General features: G+C 43.0%; 1 protein-coding gene across 3 annotated transcripts in view; it reads right to left on the bottom strand.

The window, feature by feature from the left end:
- zzef1 (zinc finger, ZZ-type with EF hand domain 1) overlaps positions 1-19,172 on the bottom strand; it is a 36,367-nt gene that overhangs the window by 10,676 nt on the left and 6,519 nt on the right. The window contains exons 9-48 of one of the 3 annotated variants that reach the window (XM_032576758.1): positions 18,864-18,962; positions 18,678-18,769; positions 17,915-18,060; positions 16,489-16,597; positions 15,783-16,001; positions 15,193-15,284; positions 14,127-14,365; positions 13,909-14,042; positions 13,664-13,734; positions 13,456-13,570; positions 13,198-13,363; positions 12,253-12,374; positions 12,027-12,149; positions 11,751-11,920; positions 11,576-11,657; positions 11,288-11,489; positions 11,036-11,169; positions 10,314-10,554; positions 10,154-10,233; positions 9,994-10,084; positions 9,447-9,912; positions 8,109-8,273; positions 7,909-8,028; positions 7,628-7,789; positions 7,384-7,516; positions 7,136-7,274; positions 6,673-6,838; positions 6,326-6,588; positions 5,493-5,665; positions 5,230-5,413; positions 4,979-5,142; positions 3,790-4,070; positions 3,170-3,344; positions 2,944-3,076; positions 2,503-2,729; positions 2,102-2,407; positions 1,914-2,014; positions 1,035-1,170; positions 575-934; positions 337-480 (exon numbers count right to left, since the gene is read on the bottom strand). In XM_032576758.1, coding sequence (XP_032432649.1) covers positions 337-480; positions 575-934; positions 1,035-1,170; positions 1,914-2,014; positions 2,102-2,407; positions 2,503-2,729; positions 2,944-3,076; positions 3,170-3,344; positions 3,790-4,070; positions 4,979-5,142; positions 5,230-5,413; positions 5,493-5,665; positions 6,326-6,588; positions 6,673-6,838; positions 7,136-7,274; positions 7,384-7,516; positions 7,628-7,789; positions 7,909-8,028; positions 8,109-8,273; positions 9,447-9,912; positions 9,994-10,084; positions 10,154-10,233; positions 10,314-10,554; positions 11,036-11,169; positions 11,288-11,489; positions 11,576-11,657; positions 11,751-11,920; positions 12,027-12,149; positions 12,253-12,374; positions 13,198-13,363; positions 13,456-13,570; positions 13,664-13,734; positions 13,909-14,042; positions 14,127-14,365; positions 15,193-15,284; positions 15,783-16,001; positions 16,489-16,597; positions 17,915-18,060; positions 18,678-18,769; positions 18,864-18,962 — 6,725 coding nt within the window. Of the gene's footprint in view, positions 1-336; positions 481-574; positions 935-1,034; positions 1,171-1,913; positions 2,015-2,101; positions 2,411-2,502; positions 2,730-2,943; positions 3,077-3,169; positions 3,345-3,789; positions 4,071-4,978; positions 5,143-5,229; positions 5,414-5,492; positions 5,666-6,325; positions 6,589-6,672; positions 6,839-7,135; positions 7,275-7,383; positions 7,517-7,627; positions 7,790-7,908; positions 8,029-8,108; positions 8,274-9,446; positions 9,913-9,993; positions 10,085-10,153; positions 10,234-10,313; positions 10,555-11,035; positions 11,170-11,287; positions 11,490-11,575; positions 11,658-11,750; positions 11,921-12,026; positions 12,150-12,252; positions 12,375-13,197; positions 13,364-13,455; positions 13,571-13,663; positions 13,735-13,908; positions 14,043-14,126; positions 14,366-15,192; positions 15,285-15,782; positions 16,002-16,488; positions 16,598-17,914; positions 18,061-18,677; positions 18,770-18,863; positions 18,963-19,172 lie in introns of all 3 variants that reach the window. The other 2 variants (XM_032576756.1, XM_032576757.1) reach the window with 2 other exon arrangements.

Here is a 19,172-nt window from a genome sequence, read left to right on the forward strand (position 1 = left end):
AAAAAGTACTACTTATCATTTAAATAATCTGTCAGTGGAACAAGACACGTTTCTCACATTATAATTTAAAATGTCTTCTTGTACTGGCAGCTTATTTCACTTATAACTAGTACTTTAAAAAAAATCAACAGTAAGGAATTATTGACTTAAAACAACTATATTGCGCTAAAAAGTTACTTGGAAGTTGTTTTTTGTCTTAGTGTAATAAGATGTTTGCACTAGAAACTAGAAAAACAGTTGGTAAGATTTTCTGTGTTTGCATTGTGTTAGCGACACAATATAGAATCTGTGTGGTTTATACGTCCAACTGAAGCTAATCAAAAAGTTTCCCCTAACCTCAAAGTTGGTGTTGTTGTCATACGGGTGTTTGGACTCTCTGGCCTGCATGGCCATGCCCGGCTCCTCCATGAACTGGCAAGCCGTGAGCGACAGACTGGACAGCATGCTCTGGCTGCAGCCCTTCAGCACCCTCTGCAGAATCTGATCAGCAACAACAAATACAAAAGGTTTACGGCGCCCACGCTGCAAACTTTTACTTCTCTCCAAATCAGCTGTGACTGAAACTCGCCATCACCTTCTCCCAGAGCGGCCTCTCCTCCAGCTGCATCAGCATGTCCAGGATGTAAGCCATGTGCGAGGCGCCGTTCAGCTCCAGGGCCTCCTCGCTCAGCGGCGCCTCGGCGGGCCAGTCGGCCAGCAGCAGGGCCAGGACGTGGCGGGCGTAGAGCGTGGCGATGGCCTGGTTGACCTTCACCAGGTACTGGCGGACCGCCCGGTTGCTGCGGACGTCCAGCTCCTTGTGGAGCAGGGCTGAGCTTTTGGAGCGCCTCTGTTTGGCGTAGCTGAGCTGCAAGTCGGTCTCCGAATTGGTTATGAGCTTCTGGGCCACCACGTTGATTTCCTCTGTTGCTTTTTCACAGTGACTGGGTTTAGACTGTGGGGAGACGCAGAGGAGTAAAGAGTAGAGCTATGACTGCTAAAAAAAGGGGAAAAAAAGTGATTTAAAAGGATTTTAAAAATTTCAGACAACTTACCATGCAAGAAATCACTATCATGTCGGTGTCCACAGCTTTGGTGTTTCTCTCCTCGGAGCGAAGCCGCCTGGACGGCTGCCACTTCTGAGCAAGAGTCCTGATTGTCTCATCTGTTTTAATCTCCTCTCCATCGAACCTGAAAACACACTTTATTTAGGTGCGTCAGAGTAAAACAGGCTGAATACAATTTTTACAGTTTTCATTTATAAAAAAAAAAGGAAACCATACATCTTTTTACTCTACTTTACAATTGATTTGTGTTGATCTATTATATTAAATTCAATAAAGAATTGGTGTCTCTCATTGTAATGTTTCAACAAAACTGTCCATTTAGTATGAGAAAACATTTAAGGATGCATTCACACCAGCCCTGTTTATTTCGCATTAAGTCCAGTTTGTTTGGTGAGGTGTGACGCGGACCGAAACAGAGAACTCTGGTCTGTTCCACAGTTTGAATGCATATGTGGATGCAAGAAGATTGGAGACCGCTCCAAAAACAGGAAGCAGATTAAAGTGCAGGGGATTCTGGGTAAATGCATCCCAAAACAACATTGGAATAATGGCTTTTACCAAAGACAAAAAAAAGAAATCCTCCAACCAGTAAGATCTCACTCCACTCCATTTTTGTTCACATTTCTCAAAGAAGAAAGTTGCCCTCAGTTCTTTTTCAGAGGTTTTGTGTCGTTTCCTTCAGTGGTTCCTGGCGCAGCGCCACCACAGGCGAGAAGGGGAACAGGTTTTTATCAATTAGGTTGGATTGTTTGACACAATGTGAAAGTGAACTGCAGCAGTTGAAAATGGAACAAATGTTGCAATTTTGGTCCCCATTCGCCGAGTCTACCGGACGGACGTTTTAGTTGATATCTTGATGAGACTGACCTCTTCTGCACCTCCAGGAAGAAGGAGTCGGTCCTCTTCATCTGCAGCTCATACATGGCGCGCAGAATTGGCAGTGGAGCATTTAAGGCATCATGGGTGATCTACATAAACAACAGGGGAAAAAAACAATGCTTAGAATATTTGTAGATATTTTACTGCATGTCTTTCCAAACATTTTGCTTATCCACCTGGAAGCAAATCTTCGTCTCCTCATCGAGCCCTTCCAAGGGGTCAGGCCTGTTGGTGTCGGCGTCGTCGGCGCCGCAGCTGGAGTGGTCCGAGTCGTGCTCCTTCTCCTGCTCTCTTTGGTCTCGCTCGGGGTCTTGGGCCATGGAGTGGATCTCCCTCTTGGAGGAGTACAGCATGATGGAGAGGATCTCCAGGTCCCGCAGCAGCCACAGCTTGCTGAAGCCCGTCCCCTTGCTGCACTTCCTGACCAGCAGCTGGGTTAGGCCGGACTCTTGGATGGCCTCGTGCGCGTGCTCCACGCCGTGCTTCTACCCAGGAGAGCAGAGCGCAGTGAGAGGAATGCTACATTCAGACAGCAGAGACAGGACGGGACCGCGTGTGGATTCTGGTTAGCAGCTACCTTCAGTGTGTTGTAGAGTCCTTTAAGAGCCAGAGAGAGCACCCAAGAAGCCTCCACTGCATCGGGAAAACCATTATCCTGGTTCGCCTGTAAAAGGTGGCTGATGATGGACGTGAAATTGCTCAGGTAGCGACTCAGGAGAGTTTTCTGGCAGCTGTGACTCGCTGGCTGTGCTGGGAGACTGGTTGTGGTGGAATCCTGAGACTGGATAAGCTGGTAATCCTTCACTGTGAAAGAAACTCACAGATTACCGACATATAACCAACAACGAACTACACACAGCCTACAAGAATAGGCAATATTAAATAGTACTGCCATGACAAAATTAAAGCCCTGTGATTCATGTATTTAAGGCCAACTTACATTTTTTCCTATGAATTTAAGACTTTTTAAGGATCTCCCCACTATCAGCACTCATCCCCCCGTTATTACCGGACTAACCTGTTTTCCTCTTGCGCGTTTTAACGTCGACCACAGCCGCGTGGTTCTTCTCCGTGAAGTGTTTCAGCAGGATCATGTTGTGCTGTTCGTTGGCGTTGTCGATGAACACCGTCTGGGTTCCCACACACAGCACCTGGAGAGACACCGCCAGGAGTTACCGTCGCTAAGCTCGCTCAGGATGGGAGGACAGGGGGGTCCACACGTTCAGGCGACGCGTACGGCATACCTCGGGGAAGCCCACCAGCACCAGCAGGGTGAAGAGGTTGGTTCGTTTCAGAGTCTGGGGGAGCTGCTGGACGCAGTGGTCGGTGAAGGCGGCGATGACCGCGCACCACTCGGGGCAGGTGTTCAGGGTGTGCAAAATGTCTGCCACGGTGCACGCCCAGTCCAGACCGATACGACTGCAAACAGTTCAGTTCAAAAGTGCTTTGTCTATCCCAAAAGGGAAAGGAAATGTGTGAATCTGTCACATTTTCTCTGGTAAAGAACTCTTGTGGACTTGATGAATACCTGACAAACTTTGAAGACCATCAGAACAAAATAGGCTTTAGAGATCCAATCTGGTCCGAACACAACTAAGCAATATTTCATTTGTAATCACACTTTTTTTTTTCTTGATTAAAAGTTTAATAAGTGACATCCCACTAGAGGGAAAACTATGTAAATTCCAACGCCTCCCTTTTGGCTGGAATAACGGAGCTAATCAGAAAAACCAAACATCAATATTACAGGAAATGATTAACTTTTACCAGTTCTTCCTCTGAAGACTTTGACTGGTAATAAGAAAAACGTCTGACGCAGATTTGTAGTGGTTCATTTGCCAGAACCAAGGAGTTAGCTTTTTACCTGTCTAAACAGACGGCTCCGAGGCTGAACAGCAGCTGGGTGGTCTTCCAGCCCTGAGTGTCTGAACAAGCGGCGTCCCCTTGCGTCAGCAGCTCGTATTTGTCCGCCAGCGCCTCGGTGACGGCGGCGTCAGCTTCTGTCGGAGTGATACGAAGCAGCAGCTGGCCCAGGAGCCCGAGGGAGAGGTGGTAGGTCTCGTTCAGAGAGCCGGCGTTGGAGATGACGGCTCTGAATAGACGAGGCAGGATGGAGCTCAGGCTGGACAGGCTGAGGGTGCTGCCCTGTGGAGACGGGAGGGGAAATGTAAATGTTACCAGGGTTCGCTCGCTTTGTCAGCAGTCAAATTCGAGCACTTTTCAAGCATTTTCGAAGATACATTTTCAAACTTTTCCAGCAACACATGTTGGAGATATAAGCAATACAAATGGAACTAAAAAAAAAAGACAGTTTCAATTCACTGCTTTATAATATCACTTATTATCACTGTTATTAATATCTAGTGAAAGTATTTTACAGCAGGGATGAGGTAAATTACAATATAACAAAAGTTTGCATTTTGAAATCTCTCTCACACACAAGTTACCAAAAAAATCTCTAAAAGATGTTCTTTCCAATATTTTTTCCCCATTTAGTAAACAGAAATAGTTTTCAGAATGGTAACTAAGCTAAAGTTTGGTCTGATTTCACTTAAGATAGTGAGAAATTATTTTTATGTCTTTTTATTTTGTGAATGAAAATATTTGGCTTCAACTATAAACAACGCTTTTCAAATTTAGCCTTTTGATCCAAAGTTAAATTGAAAATATGAAGCACCTTCCAGGATTTCATGCAGAAACTAATCACTTAGCGAACCTTGACACCGACATGAAATTCAAGCACTTTCAAGGATTTCAACCACTTGTACAAACTCTGCATTACATTTTTTTAATTGAAAAATGTAGATAATTAAGAAATAATACAAATAGTGTACAAACTGGAATTCTCACTGTTTCAGAAATCAAGGTTATTTGAAAAGGAGTCATTTATATAAACTTTTAAAAGGGCTAATCCTAGAAATATGACCTTAATGTCACTTTAAACCGCAAGAGGAAAAGGTTAAATCCATTTCAGCGACTATTTTTTTTTCCAGTCGTCTAACATATGAATTGCACAGGAATCCCCCCCAAAAAAAACAATTAGCTCCACATACTGGTTTTGCTGATGGGAGCATCGCCGCCAGCAGTCCTAGAATCCTCTCTCTGGAGCACTCGGAGAACACGTGCTCCTGCAGCGGGATCTGCGGCACCCTCTCGTCCGTCTCCTTGACGACGTCAGATGCTGGGGAGTTGAGAGCTCCTGGTCCTGATTCTGCAGCTGAAAAGTTGTTTAAAAAATGAGTTTCCTAGAGTCATTAATAAACTCTGAGGTGATTAGCCTTCTGTGAGGTATCTAAGCACCTACGTCGAACTACAGGAGAAAGCGGGTCCTCGCTGGAGACGGAGGGAGTCTGGCTGAGACTACCTGAGTCCAGGGTGTCCTGAGCAACCAGCTTCTTTTTGTCTCCCTCTGCAGAGCTTTGGGGAATAGATAAGTCAGGAGGAGCAGTGGGAGGAGAATCCGGCTCCGCTGCCTTTTCGTCTTTAAGCTGAGGAGGAAAGCGATCGATACGATTAAAAATCTAGCGGGTTCTTTTCACCGCCGCACGTGGTCAGGTTGTTGCCGACCTCGTTCTTGGGAGACAGCGGAGAGCAGATGGCAGCCGTGCTGCCTGGAAGCGACGAGGTGTCCGTGGCCGAGCTGAGCTCCTGAGAGGTCTGAGGCGACGCCGGGCCCAGCTCGCTCTCGGACGCCGACTCGTTGGAGGAGAGCAGAGCGAGCAGGTTGGAGGAGCGGAGGCCTGAGTGTAGCACAGAAAGGTGAAGATGTGTTAACGAACAAACTCTGCAACATGTTTGGGGATTTTTGGAAACCCATTAATAGATTCTGATAGCTATTAATCTGTCTGTCTCTCTCTTTTTTTCCTGTCTTCTCTATCCTCATTTCTTTCCACCTATTCTCCATACTCCTTTCTGTGTTTCCACCCTTCCTTTTATTCCTTCCATTTCCTTCTTTCATTTTCTCTCCGTCCTTTGAAATACTGTTTTCTTTCCTACCTTTACATCCCTCTTTTCCTTTTTTCCGAAAGATTTTTATTCCCTTTTTTCAGCCCTCATCTTCATTCCTTCTTTTACTCTCCTGTTTTTTGCTCTTTTCCCTCTCGTTTATTCCTTCCCATCTCTTCAACTTTCTTCTTTTTCCTCCTATGCATTTTACTTCCTTTCACTCTTTCCTCTCTGTTGCTTTTCTTCCATTTGTTAATTTCAATCCCATTTCCTTTCTTTTCTTCCCTCCACATGTTTTTTTAATTTTATTTTCTGTCCCAGTATCACCAGGATACGATGCAACCTATTGCTGGGGTAACAATAAAGAAGGATGTTTTCTCCAACCTGGCCACTAGATGTCCCTAACTGTACAAAAATCAGAAAAAATAAATAAAAAATGACTGGCTCAGACATACCTTTGCCAGTCTGGCCTTTGAGCAAGCAGTCGGTGATAAGCTGGGAGCAGTGCGCCTGCAGGTCTGAAGCCAGCTCCAGGGTTTTGCCGTCTAAACACTCTCCCTCTGTTTGTTTCTCACTGCTCAGCTCAGAGGAGTACAGGGCCAAAGCAGCGAACAGGAGCCACGAGTAGTTGTGGATGTAGGGCTGGATGAGGCGGTGACGGTCACTGATTCGTATGGTCACCATGGGGTACACAGTAATGCGATGAGTGGGTAAATGGCTAAAAATATAAAAAATAAGAAGAAGCTACAGTTAACCACAAAATTCTAAGTGTTTTTAAAAACAGGGTGTTAAAACAAACTACCTGTCAGGATACTTCTTGGCGTTGTAGCAACCAAAGCACAAGTCAAAGTCCTCACAGACGTTGCAGTTGATCCTGCTGCCAACAATGAGGCCCTGACAATGATCGCAGGCGTACTCCATGTTCACCATCTCGTGATCGTCCTCGTGACCTTCGGGTTTGGCTCCACCTGAACACAAACACAGACCCTCCGTTTAATGGCTTTCTGACTGTGTGTTGTCGTCAGAGGGTTTCTGCAGGTTTCAACAGCTAAAATGTAAGACTTTATAAGATCTGTATCACACACACACGACACAAATGCACAAAAGAAATTTCCATATCTTATATAGTAATAGTGCCAAGTTTTGTTGGACAGAATGGATGTGGGTGGCATCCTACAAAATGTTGCATCTTAGCAATAATTGGGGACTGATTTTGTGATGCAGATCATTTTAATAAATTGCTGTAGTGTGATGTATGCGCTCACTGAGGAAGCAGGTCTTGCATAGGTCCATATCCATGCACTGCAGACATCGGTAGCGGTGCCATGGAGCCATCCTCTCACAGCCATCGCAGGAAATTACCACATTCAGCAGGTCACAGTAGCGGGCAATAAACATGTGCATCTGAAGGAAAAATACATTTAGATATGTATTTATAATAAACAGGCACAAATCAAGCAAGACTACCCCTTTTCTAACTAGAACTTCACGTTAATTATTCTTTTTAGAATACCTTCCTCCTGTCCTCCATGGACTCCTCTTCGTCGATTTTGTCGTACCACTTTTCAAACATGCCGTCCATGCACTCATCCATCCATTCCTGGTTCTTCTTGTAGTCAGCGATTTCATCCTCCTCCGTCCACTGACTGAGTTTGAAACAACAGAAGTGAACCTTTTAGACTTCATCTCGTAATGCATCTAAAACGGCGCTCAATGAGGCGCCAGGCGTTAGATAATTCACGTTATGTTTCGCTTACCTGATGGCGATGTCATGAACACTGATGTTCTCTTGCGACATCGTGAGCAGGAGTACTGGAAGCTTTATGCTCTGGAAGAGAGGAAGGTCCTGCACCTCCCAGTTCATGTCCAGGAGGTGCAAAAAGCAGGTCTGCACACACGACAGGGCTGGGAGCAGAGCTCTGGAGAGCAGAGATCGGGATCAGTTGACTGCACACTAAACACACTCTTATACTGATCGCTGCTGACGGCACGTTTTAATCTGTTCTGAGTAAAAACAGGAATATAAGAAACGTCTTACTTCTCGTTGAGACTGCTGAAGCCCTGAACTGCCTCCACCAGCATGAGGACCAGCTGATGGTAAGAACGCCTGACCTCCTCTCCAAGTTTCTGTCCGCTGTCTGACAACTGGGAGAAATAACTGAAAAGCACACAAAATGATTGACGATTATCGTCGAACGTGCAGGGCGTTCACGTGTTCTGGACCAATGGTCGATCTACCTGGTGAAGTCTTTCTGGCAGGCCAGCAGCTCCTGCAGGAACAGGATGCAGTGCGGCTGGAAGAGGTGCGGCTGTCCCAGGGAACGTAAACACTGCTGAATCATCTCCAGAACCTTGCACACACTCAGAGCCTGGGCCTTGTTCAGGGCCAAGGTTTGCAAGATGCTGCCGGGAGGAAACAACAATTCAGACAATATTACAGTTAGCTTCTAGTCGAATTTTGGGTCACAGAAAAACAGGTCTGCAACTATTATAATAATTGATTATCTTATCTTGATTGTTCTGATTGGATTTTTTTTTTAAATTGCAAATTCTGAGGATTTTCCATTTAACCTCTTAAGCATTTAATTTTTAAAAAAATTCTATTTATTTAATGCACATTAGAAATGCATTCAAAGGTGCAAATAATGTAATAATGAATTTTTTAATCTAAAAAAATATATTTTATTCTCTAAAATGCAATAATTTAGTGTGCGCTTTATCACCTGTAGGGGAAAAAAAACAACTTCTAACACCAACACGTGAAAAGCTCAGCCCTTTCTGCTTGACTAAACACCGATACAGTGAAGGGCTAAAATATTGACTATCTTTTAGAGTTAACCAATGAATAATTGGAGAGCAACAGGTGCTTAAGAAGAGATTTTTTTAAATATATTTTTTAGAGGATTTGGACCAGGTGAAGCTAAAATTAAGCTACTTAAGGAATTCTGGGCAGTGCATGTTTACAAAGAAAGTTTGTTTTTCTTCTTTAGTGCAAAATGTTTATATTTTTGTACAGTTCTGGCTTAACTACTTCTCTGAGCATGTTGTTTTTTTTTGTTGTTTTTTTTACCAAATTACATTTTTGAGTCTGTAAGCTCCAGTTAATTATTAATTGATTACTAAATTAGTTGACAATAACCGATTCATCTGACTAATCGTTTCAGACCCACTAACAAATATACAGTGACAATAAACTCGTAATCCTGCATTACTTCTTAGAGGCTGCTGGCTACCGAACAACTTTCAAAATGGGGACATAAAAGTAGTGGATCAACTTTAACCTCCCTAATTGGTATCGGGAACGTTTAGTAACAAATACATACAAATAATGGAATGGAATAATTTTAGATTCTGTAGTTACTAATCTGTTTACATTCCAGGTCAAATTTTACTACACATATTCACCATCGGTACAATCACTAAGCATGCTTGATAAACCTGATTCATTTTTCACTGATTAGTAGCGATCTATAACAAAAAGCTAGAAATGATTAGAAAAAGTGGCTATGGTGTAAAAACTTATATCTAAAGTAACTTTTATGGACTTTACAGAACAATCTGGCGTTAACGGTGTACCTTGCTGTGGTGAGAGCCTGGTCCTTCATAAAGTTCAGGATGTGTTTGAGTATTGGGTAGCACTCCTTGACAGAGGGGGTCATGTGGGATTCCTCCACGGAACGAAAGGACAGGAGGCGAAGGCGTGAGCGGCTGAACGGAGCTTTACGGGGGAACGTGGAGGGAGAGGCTGGCTCCCCACCCGCTGGGTGGGCGGGGAGACTCTCCGCGGGGTCCTTGTGGCCCCGCCTGCTCTGCTCGGAGGATGAGGGGTTTGGGGGCAGAGAGGCAGACGGCTGACTCTGTCCAAGCCTGCCATCCACGGCCTCACTGGGTAATCCCGGCTGTGGGGAGGCGGGCTGGAAGTCTCCTTCTGAGATCGAGCTTGAGCGGAGCAGAGGAGTTTTTGAGTCCCCAGCACCCAGACATGACTTTCCACACGGAGGAAAACGAAACAGCAGGAGGCTCTTCTCGATGCACGTCTCAGCTGGGAAAAAGACAGTGGCGACGATGAGCGAACTCTCTCCAAGATGCGGAAGTTCGGAATGAGATTATCTGGATTCCTTACCCAGAGAATCCATGGTAACTTCCTCTGGACTCCCTTCTTTATCATCATAAATGTTCATTTTGCCAACAAGGTATCTCTGCTTCATCTCCAACTGAGAGAGAAAAAATGCAATCAGGAGCAGTGATTTGATACAGACATAAATCATGGGAGGAAAACTCACCATCCATGTTCTGATGCTGTCTGCCAGGAGGTAAACTTGCACAAAATCTTCACTCAGAAAGGATTTGCAGTCCTGATTAACTGGAGACACAAAGGACCGACACATCAGCTAGATTTAACAACAACTAGGAAACCTGACAGCCAATCAGAGCTAACTTTACCATATGCCTTCAGAGCTTGGTTGAGGGCCGGGGTGTGGTACACCATGGCTGCCCAGATGGCGTTCACAGCTTGGTCCGTCTTTGGCCCGGCAACGATCTCATTGCTCAGGGGGTGCTTTCTGCAAGCCTGCACCAGGGTCCGCATTAGTTCTGCTTTATGCTCCGATGGTTCCTGTGAAGGGTTCCACCGTGCAAAGTCCTCAAGGAAGACCAAGATCTCGGCCAAAGTTGATGCGTCTGTCTACAAATTGCGGGAACAAATAAAAGAGAACGGTAATTTCTATCATGTAGGATGGCTCAACAACTCTAATCAATCATGGAAGATCGATGAAAGTTTGAGGGGTTTATGTCTAATATTAAGGGTACAATACATACAAGAGATTCTATGTGTTATTTAAAGTGAAGCAAGCATTAAACACTGTCGGAAAGCACACTTAAATGGTAAAATGAACTGAACTTATATAGCTCTTTTCCAGTCATTTTGACCACTCATAGTGCTTTACACTAGAGTCACATTCACCCATTCGCACTCACAAACGCACGCACATTTATACACCGATATGCAGTTTGTTAGGTAATTTGGGGTTAAGCGCCTTGCTCAGAGGCACATCAACATGTGGCAGGAGGAAGCTGGAATCGAACCTACAACCTTCCGATCGCAAAACGACCACTCTACCCACACGGCCACAGCCGCCCACAGTTGAAGCAGACTAACCCCCTACCTGGTTGGGGGCTTTTTTAGTGGGATTTGCCTCACGTGTTTCACTCAAACCGTGTCGCAGGATGGGCTTCCATAAAGGGGAAGCCTGAATGTGAGACATTTTTCCTGGCGGAAGCTCCTTCACGCTGCGGATCTCTATAGAAGAAGAACAGAATACACAAATGTAAACTGTTCTGATTTACACTTGAAAGTCAGAATAACAACAATCGAAACAAAGCAACTGTGATCTTCCTGTTGGAGTTTTAAAACTCACCGTAAGGAGATTTTAGTGCCAGGGTTCTGGATGCAAGGCGACCCATGAGGCGGGCCACCAATAACTGCTGGTCCGACATCCAGGAAATGGTAATGTCTGGCAGACCCAGCGCCGTCACCGTGAACTTGTATCCCCACTCGTTATTGCTGCTGTCAGAGTGGAACAGGAACTGCAGCTGGGGTCCAGCGTCAAACGTCACCTTCTGTAGGAGCGGAGAGACAGACACGTTGCGGGATGAAGTGACAACAGCTTTCCATTCTGATAGTTACTCGGCTTTGGCTCACTTACCTTTGGCCATTTCTCACTCCCAACCTTCATATCGTAGCGCACCTTCCCACCTCTGGAGTCGGTGAATTCTAGATAGTCGTATCTGTGAGGATCAAGTGGAAACGCTGAGTGAGATGCTTTCATTAAGAGTTTCCCCAAACAGATGTGAGGGAAGATGTTGCAGTGCACCGGCGACCTCTTCTCCGTCTCGCAGCGTTCGTCAAACTCCACCTCGAAGGAGGTCGCGCCGGGACAAGCGAAGACGGTGGTCTCGTGTTGGCTGTTCTCGTAGTTGTGAGGAGACTCCATGTTCCACGTCCTGAGCACCACTGGTTTCTGAGGCTGGTGGGAGCTCTCTTGATCCACCTTCAGTCGTTATAACGACAATAAAATTCAGCTAGAGTCGGCTTAACAACATCACAACTAAATGTAAGATGCGCTTCCAGCTATATTTTGCATATGACAGACTCACCTTAGAGAAGATGTCTCCTGTGTCGCTTGACAGTCTTTTGAGGAGCTCAACTAACGAGGAGAAGCTCTTCAGCAGCACGCTGTGGGGAATGTCCAACGAACACAACTCCAAGAGGAAAATCATCTTGCAGGAGACGAACAAATGTTAGTTAAGTGCTTCAGTAAAACATCAACACTGCCCCTGTGTATGAGAGTAATTAAAATTCACGGGAGAAAGTACGCGTTACCAGCTGTCTGAAGATGGTGGCCAGAATGGAGCTGCCCAGTTTGTTGTTAATTTCGCTGCTGGTGAATCTCTCGAGCAGGGAGCCCAGCACTGCCTTGATGCTTCCCAAGAACTGATCCACATCTGGAGGAACATGTTCATGAGAGGACTGATGAACATCTTCGGTCATATTCAGGGTTTCTGCAGGTTCCAGCAACTCAAAGGTAATGGTGCGTTCGCACCAAATGCGTGTAACGCTTCAAGTTCGACGCGTGTGCACTGTGAATGCAGACGCTTGACGCATTTTGCTTAACACCTAGCACTTCATGTGTCAGGCGTGTCTGGTTTACATTCAAAGACTATGTGGAGGCACGTCAAGGGCGCATCAAACGCATCAAAACTCGCTCTAGCCGTTGTTTTCAGTTGCCGTTCCCATTTGTCAGACACACTTGATGCGTCAAACGCTCCAAACGCTTCAAATCATGCTATGCTACACGCGCAAAACCCCCCACAACGGGCTTTTGACGGGCGTCCCCATAGACTTTGAATGTAAACCAGACGCTCTAAACGCGTTTGGTGTGAACCCACCATAAGACCTTTCAAGACCTTTATGAATGAAATTTAAGACTTTTATCATGACAGAAATGTACAAAAAATAAATAAATCGCCTATGTCTATATATACATATATACGCAAGAACACATACATATGGACAACAATTAAGGAAGAAATTATACTCATGAGATTAACTTTAGACATCTTTTAAACAAATTTTAGACATTTTAAGGCCTTAATTTGAGATACATGAATTTAAGACTTATTAAGGATGTGCAGACACCTTACTTCACACCCTTGAAACAAACAGTGCTCAATATTGTTCCTCTATGAATACGTTTGTACAGCATTGTACTGAAAATGAAATAAAGCCGTCCCGTTTCAAAAATGCAACCACGTTAAAATGGCTCACATGTTAGAAGGATGTCTCTGGCCAGATCACATGCGGTGGGTGTGGAAGTTCCACCTTTGAGCTGCAGGTAGCACCAAGAAAGCAGGCTGCCCTGCAGAGCCCAGAACAGAGACAGCAACACCTTCCTGCTGGCTCCGGTCTTCCCGTCCACCATCATCACCTCACACTGAAAGACCAAATGTTCATAAGGAACGTTCGATTTGATGCTCCAGCAGACGTAGTACAACATTCGAATAAATAATGAAAGTCTGAACTCACCTCTTTTGATGCGACGAGTAGCAGCGTTTCCATGACTACCAGTATGGGGCTGATGTCGAAGTCTGAGGGAGCTCCTTTGGGGGGAAGCAGGAGAAGGCCGCTTGGATCCTGGTTACTGTGCAAAGACAGAACACCTTTTACTGATATACGGTTATCATCTCATGTATGTGTAAAATACATACAGGTGTGTCTGGATATGTGTTCTTACCTGAAATAATTACAAAGAGATTCGAACGTCACCTTCACCGACTCTGGCTGATCATCTTCAGTGATATTTTTCTGTAAAAACAACAGATTCAGATTACTAAACTTCCTACACAAATACCAATCAGTAATAAATAAATAGGTATAAACTGGTTTAATTTCTTCTAAAAAACAGTTAAAAGAAACGAGCAGGATTTTTTTTAGATTCCAATTTTAGCTGTATTAAGACGGAAAAACTGTGAAACTCACCATCATGTGGAAGAGCTTGTCCCGCCTGTTGAGTTTATCAGGGAAGAAAACAGCAGCTCCATTCAGAATGGCCTTGACCGCTTCCTTGTGCAAAATGGTTTTCATTACAGTCTCTCCTTCTGGACCATCCACAACTGAAACACAAGAGTCATGGCTGTCAAACGCCGACCCAAGTGACCCCTCGTGCTGCCCTGCATGACTTTGACTCTTGTTCTTACTGTGGCAGAGGTGAGTATAGAGCTCCAACACAGCCTTAGCAGAGATACTCTGAGAATCTCCACTGCTGGATGAGTGTGGACCTGCTGCTGCTGCTGCTGCTGGTGCTGCAGAGGCACTTTCTTGTGGTCTTTTACTCTCCTCTGCGTTCTGGAGCTCGGTCGGGTTGGGCAGCATGAGGAAACAGTTCTGCATCAACTGAAGCAGGAGGACTCTGCTTTTCAACACCTCCTCTCCCTCACTGCAACACGGAGATTACCAACAACAAAGAGCCCAACACTTTTATTCTAACAGTGTCGGGCTGAAACTATTAATCGGATTCATCGTGATGAATCGATTATTCGCTGAAATAAGAACACAGTTGGAGCAACAATAAAGCCAAAACTGTACATGAAATACATACATTTTGATGTAAAGTTAAGCAAAAGGGCTGAGCTTTTCACATATTGATGTTAGAAGGAATTTTTTAGCTGCAGATTTACACTAAAGGAATGTTATGTTATTGCATTTTAGGCAATAAAATATATTTTTTATATAAAAAAAAAACTAACTATTATTTTATATGGTTATTAGTGCATAAAATAAACTTAAGTGGTTATAATGAAAATTCTTTTTTAAGCAATTACTTGATTAGTCATCAGAATAACCAATAGAATACTTGATTGTTAAAATTTGCGTTAATCAGAGATGCAACTCTGCTGCCCTGCTCTATTCTTTTGAGTTCAGTTCAACATTAGAAGAGGTTGCTTTTCTTAGTTGATTATAATTCTCAAGGGAACAAATAAGGGGATGCTACCTGCACCGCCTTAAGTGTCAAGCCTTTGATCATTTTCTTCTTAAAAAGCTTCTGAAAAAGCGATTTTCCTTAAAAAGCAATGACATTCTTTAAAACAGTTCTTAAAATATCCTCTGGGCTGAACTCGTGCGCCATGTCTGATAAATATTGCATGAAGGCTGATAACTTAAAAGTGGCATCTGACATGCCAGCAGGTGAGAACGTCACAAAATCGGAGCGCCTCATGTGTTTATGGGTCGTAAATAAGCAGCAGAGGTAATCTGATTACTCACATCTCCCTGAGTTTATTGTAGAAGTTCCAGAAAAGGTTAAGGCTGAGACCACTGAAGTCCAGAAGATACTTCTGCTTGAAGTGTGAGGCATCCTGCAGAAACAACATAGTTGAGTCAATCTGATAAAACAAGTCTGCAATGTCTCCTCAAAGCCACTAGAGGGCAGAGAGACTGAATATGAACAAATAAATGAGCGCAGAGGAAGGGAAATCACACATTTCAGTTTGATCAACTGCTACTTTAGCCATAATAAAACAAACATATTTCTCTTTGGATTTGTTTTTAGTGTTTCTTTGTGGAAATTGAGGAGATTTCCCATGAATAGACATTGCTGTTCAGAAGTGTTGAGTCATCCCTGAATGACTCGTCTCTCCCACAATGACTCAGACTTTCTTTTAAAGTGGTCCGGATCAATAGCCGTCCAGGCTTCCTGGAAGTCTTTCAAGCATTTTCCGAGGAAAACCTCCTTCCGCTTTCATTTCCACATCTCTACAAAATGATTTCCAAAGGATGGATACTCTCTTTATGATACAGTGACGATCAATTGTACCAAAAATGTAACTTAAATCCACCAGGCAGTGGTATGTTACCATGTCTCGTGTGAGCTGCTGTATGAAGAAAAGGGTTTTATTGAGAAGACAAAGGCCGGTGACTCCATTATGGTCAAGGCCGTCTCCCTGTCCTCCGAGGTCATCCAGGTCGACGAGCCTCTCCGTACCAGGACACAGGTAGCCGCTGAAGCTGAGATTCTGCACGCCTAGCCGCTCGGCCGAGTCCTGCCTGGTGCAGAGGAACTTCACCATCAGGAACTGAGAAGACAAAACAATAAGATATTGATTCTACCAAGTCTGTCACGATAACAAATTTTGCTGGACGATAAATTGTCCCAGGAATGATTGTGGTAAACGATAACATTATCGTTTTGACACCATTTTCAAGTAATATAATGGTGGGGGAAGAACAATGTAAGTTCACCATGTCAAAGACTAATAAAAGTTGGAACTGGAAAATATTTTAAATATCCAAAATAAAACACAGCAACCAAACACAATAAAAAGGAAATAAAAACACACATAAGCTAAATGAATTATGAAATCTGTAATCAAAATATTATTAATCAGAATGGAAATTATTCAATCATTCATTGATTAAGTGCTTATTGCAACAGGCTTAGGAATAACACAGCCAATCTATGCTAACCAGTGCAAAAATTGGATTAATTAAAAGAAGTTGGGAGGAAACAGAAAAAGTAAATAAAAAGTTTGAAATGGAATCAGCGAACAGACTGGCTGGCACCTTAGCAACGCGACACTGCTGCAGCTTGATCTCCACATCATTCCAGTCCTCTTCAAGTTCAAACCAGCCAATCGGCTCATCCTCACTCTGCGCTGAAATCTTCCCGCTGCTGGTAATGTGACAGAGAGATTTAAAGGTAATAAACCACACAGACCTCCCATGAAGACACTTATGGCATTAAGGGACATGCAGCGGTGTGACAAAGTGTTTGCCTCCTTACAGATTTATGCTCTTTTTGCATTTTTTCGTCACACTCACATGTTTCAGATCATGAAGAAATGTTGAACAGTGGACAGAAACGACATGAGTACACATAAAACGTGACTTTCAAGCAATAATTTCATTTATTCAAGGAAAAAAAAAGCTACCCACAGTATCCTGTTCCTCTGGGAAAGCAACTGACTCTTTGTTAAATCGTGAATTAACTTTGATTAAGCTACATTTCCTAGAAAGCTGAACTCAATTTCACAAGCCAAACCCAGGCCTGGATATTCCCTGATAAATCATTTAAATATACTAAATCATTTAGTGAGATATTTAATAACATACATGTACATACAAATAATTTAAATAGAACCTCTCTGGCGGAGGAAAGATCTAAAATTGAAAGATTGTATAAAATGTCAAAAACAGCAGAAAGACAAAGTCACTGACGTTTTTGAGTCTGGAAAAGACGAATCACAGTCAGAGTCATAACTGGAGAAAACGTTCAAAACTTTCGAAGAGAGGCCGGTTAAAAAAAAACAAACCAAGAGCTCATTGACAATTCAAATTCTATTCAATCCAATTCTATGCTTGGGGCTCCGAGTGATGTCATGCTGCACTATCTATTTTGAGAATTCCTGATTGAACTTTATGAACTATTTGTTGCTGTTTATTTTTTAACGTATTTAACCAAGGTAGTCAAATCATTTATTTTTGTCAGTTTCTTCGTTATTTTTTTTACACTGGCTTTTATACTCCTACTTGCACTGTCTGAACAAATTAAAGTTGTGTTTTTTTACATGTTTGACGAAGCTTGTAAAGCTATTGGTGGATTTAAGTGTTGTTGTACTGGTGCAGAGTTATCAAAATATATTTCACAAATAAAAAAAGAAAAAGAAAAGTAGGGCTGCATCAATATGAACATTTGGACTGATTGTGAACAACTACTACTCACACAGAGGTTGACTGTGTGATTAATTAAGTGTTATTTAGTTATGTCAGAATATGGGGCTAAAAAATAAAAGCACGCCACACTTTTCAAATATTTACTTGTAAATAAGTCTGAAAACCACATATTTTACTTCATCTTCACAATTATGCAATAGCTTTTCACATACAATTTCCTTTAGAATATTTGAAACTTGTGTTAGTTATATGAAAAATTTAGATAGTTGTGAATAGTTTTGTAAAAGAAAAATAAAATACGAGGAGAAATCCTCACCTGTCCTGTACAAACTCTTTGTAGTCCTTGTAGTTCCACGAGTCGTACTTTTTGAACCTCTTGAAATGTTTCTCTGCATCAAAAGTTTCCTCCTCCATGTACGCAAACACCAAGCCACATTTAACTCCGATCGCTCCTTTTCGCACCTGATCACAACGACAACAGTGCAAAAATAATCAACACCCATCATAAAAAAAATCAACACCCACTTTTATAAAAAAAAGTGATATTTCAATCAAATACCTCGACATTAGGGGATTTTGTTCATTTTAAAATGCTATTATTTATGTTTAAAACAAGAAAGAGATTTTTACCAATTAATTCAGAAAAGTTATTTCTTTTAAACTCAAGTGACAGGAATAGCAGGAAGGAGTCAGATTTCAGAAGTAAAACTGTGCGTACTGCTATAAAACTGTTGTATTTTAGTGCATGGAGTAAAGTTATGGAACAGTGTGGACGAGAAGTTCAAAAATTATCTACTTCCAGACTCCTAAATCAATTAAGTTAACAATGAAGAGAATTATATATTGTTTACAACTTAAATTGCTAATTGAACATTTATTTTCTAATTATTGAGAAAGGCGCAGGTTTATTCAAGACTTTTTCTTCTTCCTGCTCCCTTTTCACTCGTACAGATTAAGTGCTATAAGAAAACGTGTTTGTGAATTAATGGGGACATTTGCTAAAGCGAGTGAATAAAATGACTGACTGATTGAAATGTTTTCAGCTCTCTTATTACACATGTGAAACAGTGCCGTCTTACTTTGATCTTCATCTGCGTGACCTGGAAGTTGCTCTGGTCCTCCGTGGACAGGATGACGCTGGCTTTCTTCCTGCCGCTTTCTGTGAGGAAACCTGGAGGGGGGACAAAAAAGCAAACACCCCACTGACATGTGAGTGCATGTTCCTGCTGCCCTTCATTTCCAGACTGAGTTTAGTTCTGCTGTACCATCTCCAGTGGAAGACTCTGTGAGCATGTTCTCCGGTCCTGACTTTTCCTCTTTGCTCTTGACGTCACAGGCCTGCAGGTGGAGCTGGAGAGGCTTTCCTGCAAGGAGTCACAGTTTTGATTCAAATAAATGCCATCGTCCCTTCAGAAGATACACATGCAAAGGAGTTCTGCAGATTTCGCCCACTCAAATTTAAGACCTTTTTAAGACCATTATGAATGAAATTTAAGACCTGCATCACGACAGAAATTTTCAAAAGGAATTATGTTTCACATAGTAGTAGTGACAGGCTTTTGTGCACACGGGTC

This window comes from Xiphophorus hellerii, chromosome 11 (assembly GCF_003331165.1).
Source record: "Xiphophorus hellerii strain 12219 chromosome 11, Xiphophorus_hellerii-4.1, whole genome shotgun sequence".
NCBI lineage: Eukaryota > Metazoa > Chordata > Actinopteri > Cyprinodontiformes > Poeciliidae > Xiphophorus > Xiphophorus hellerii.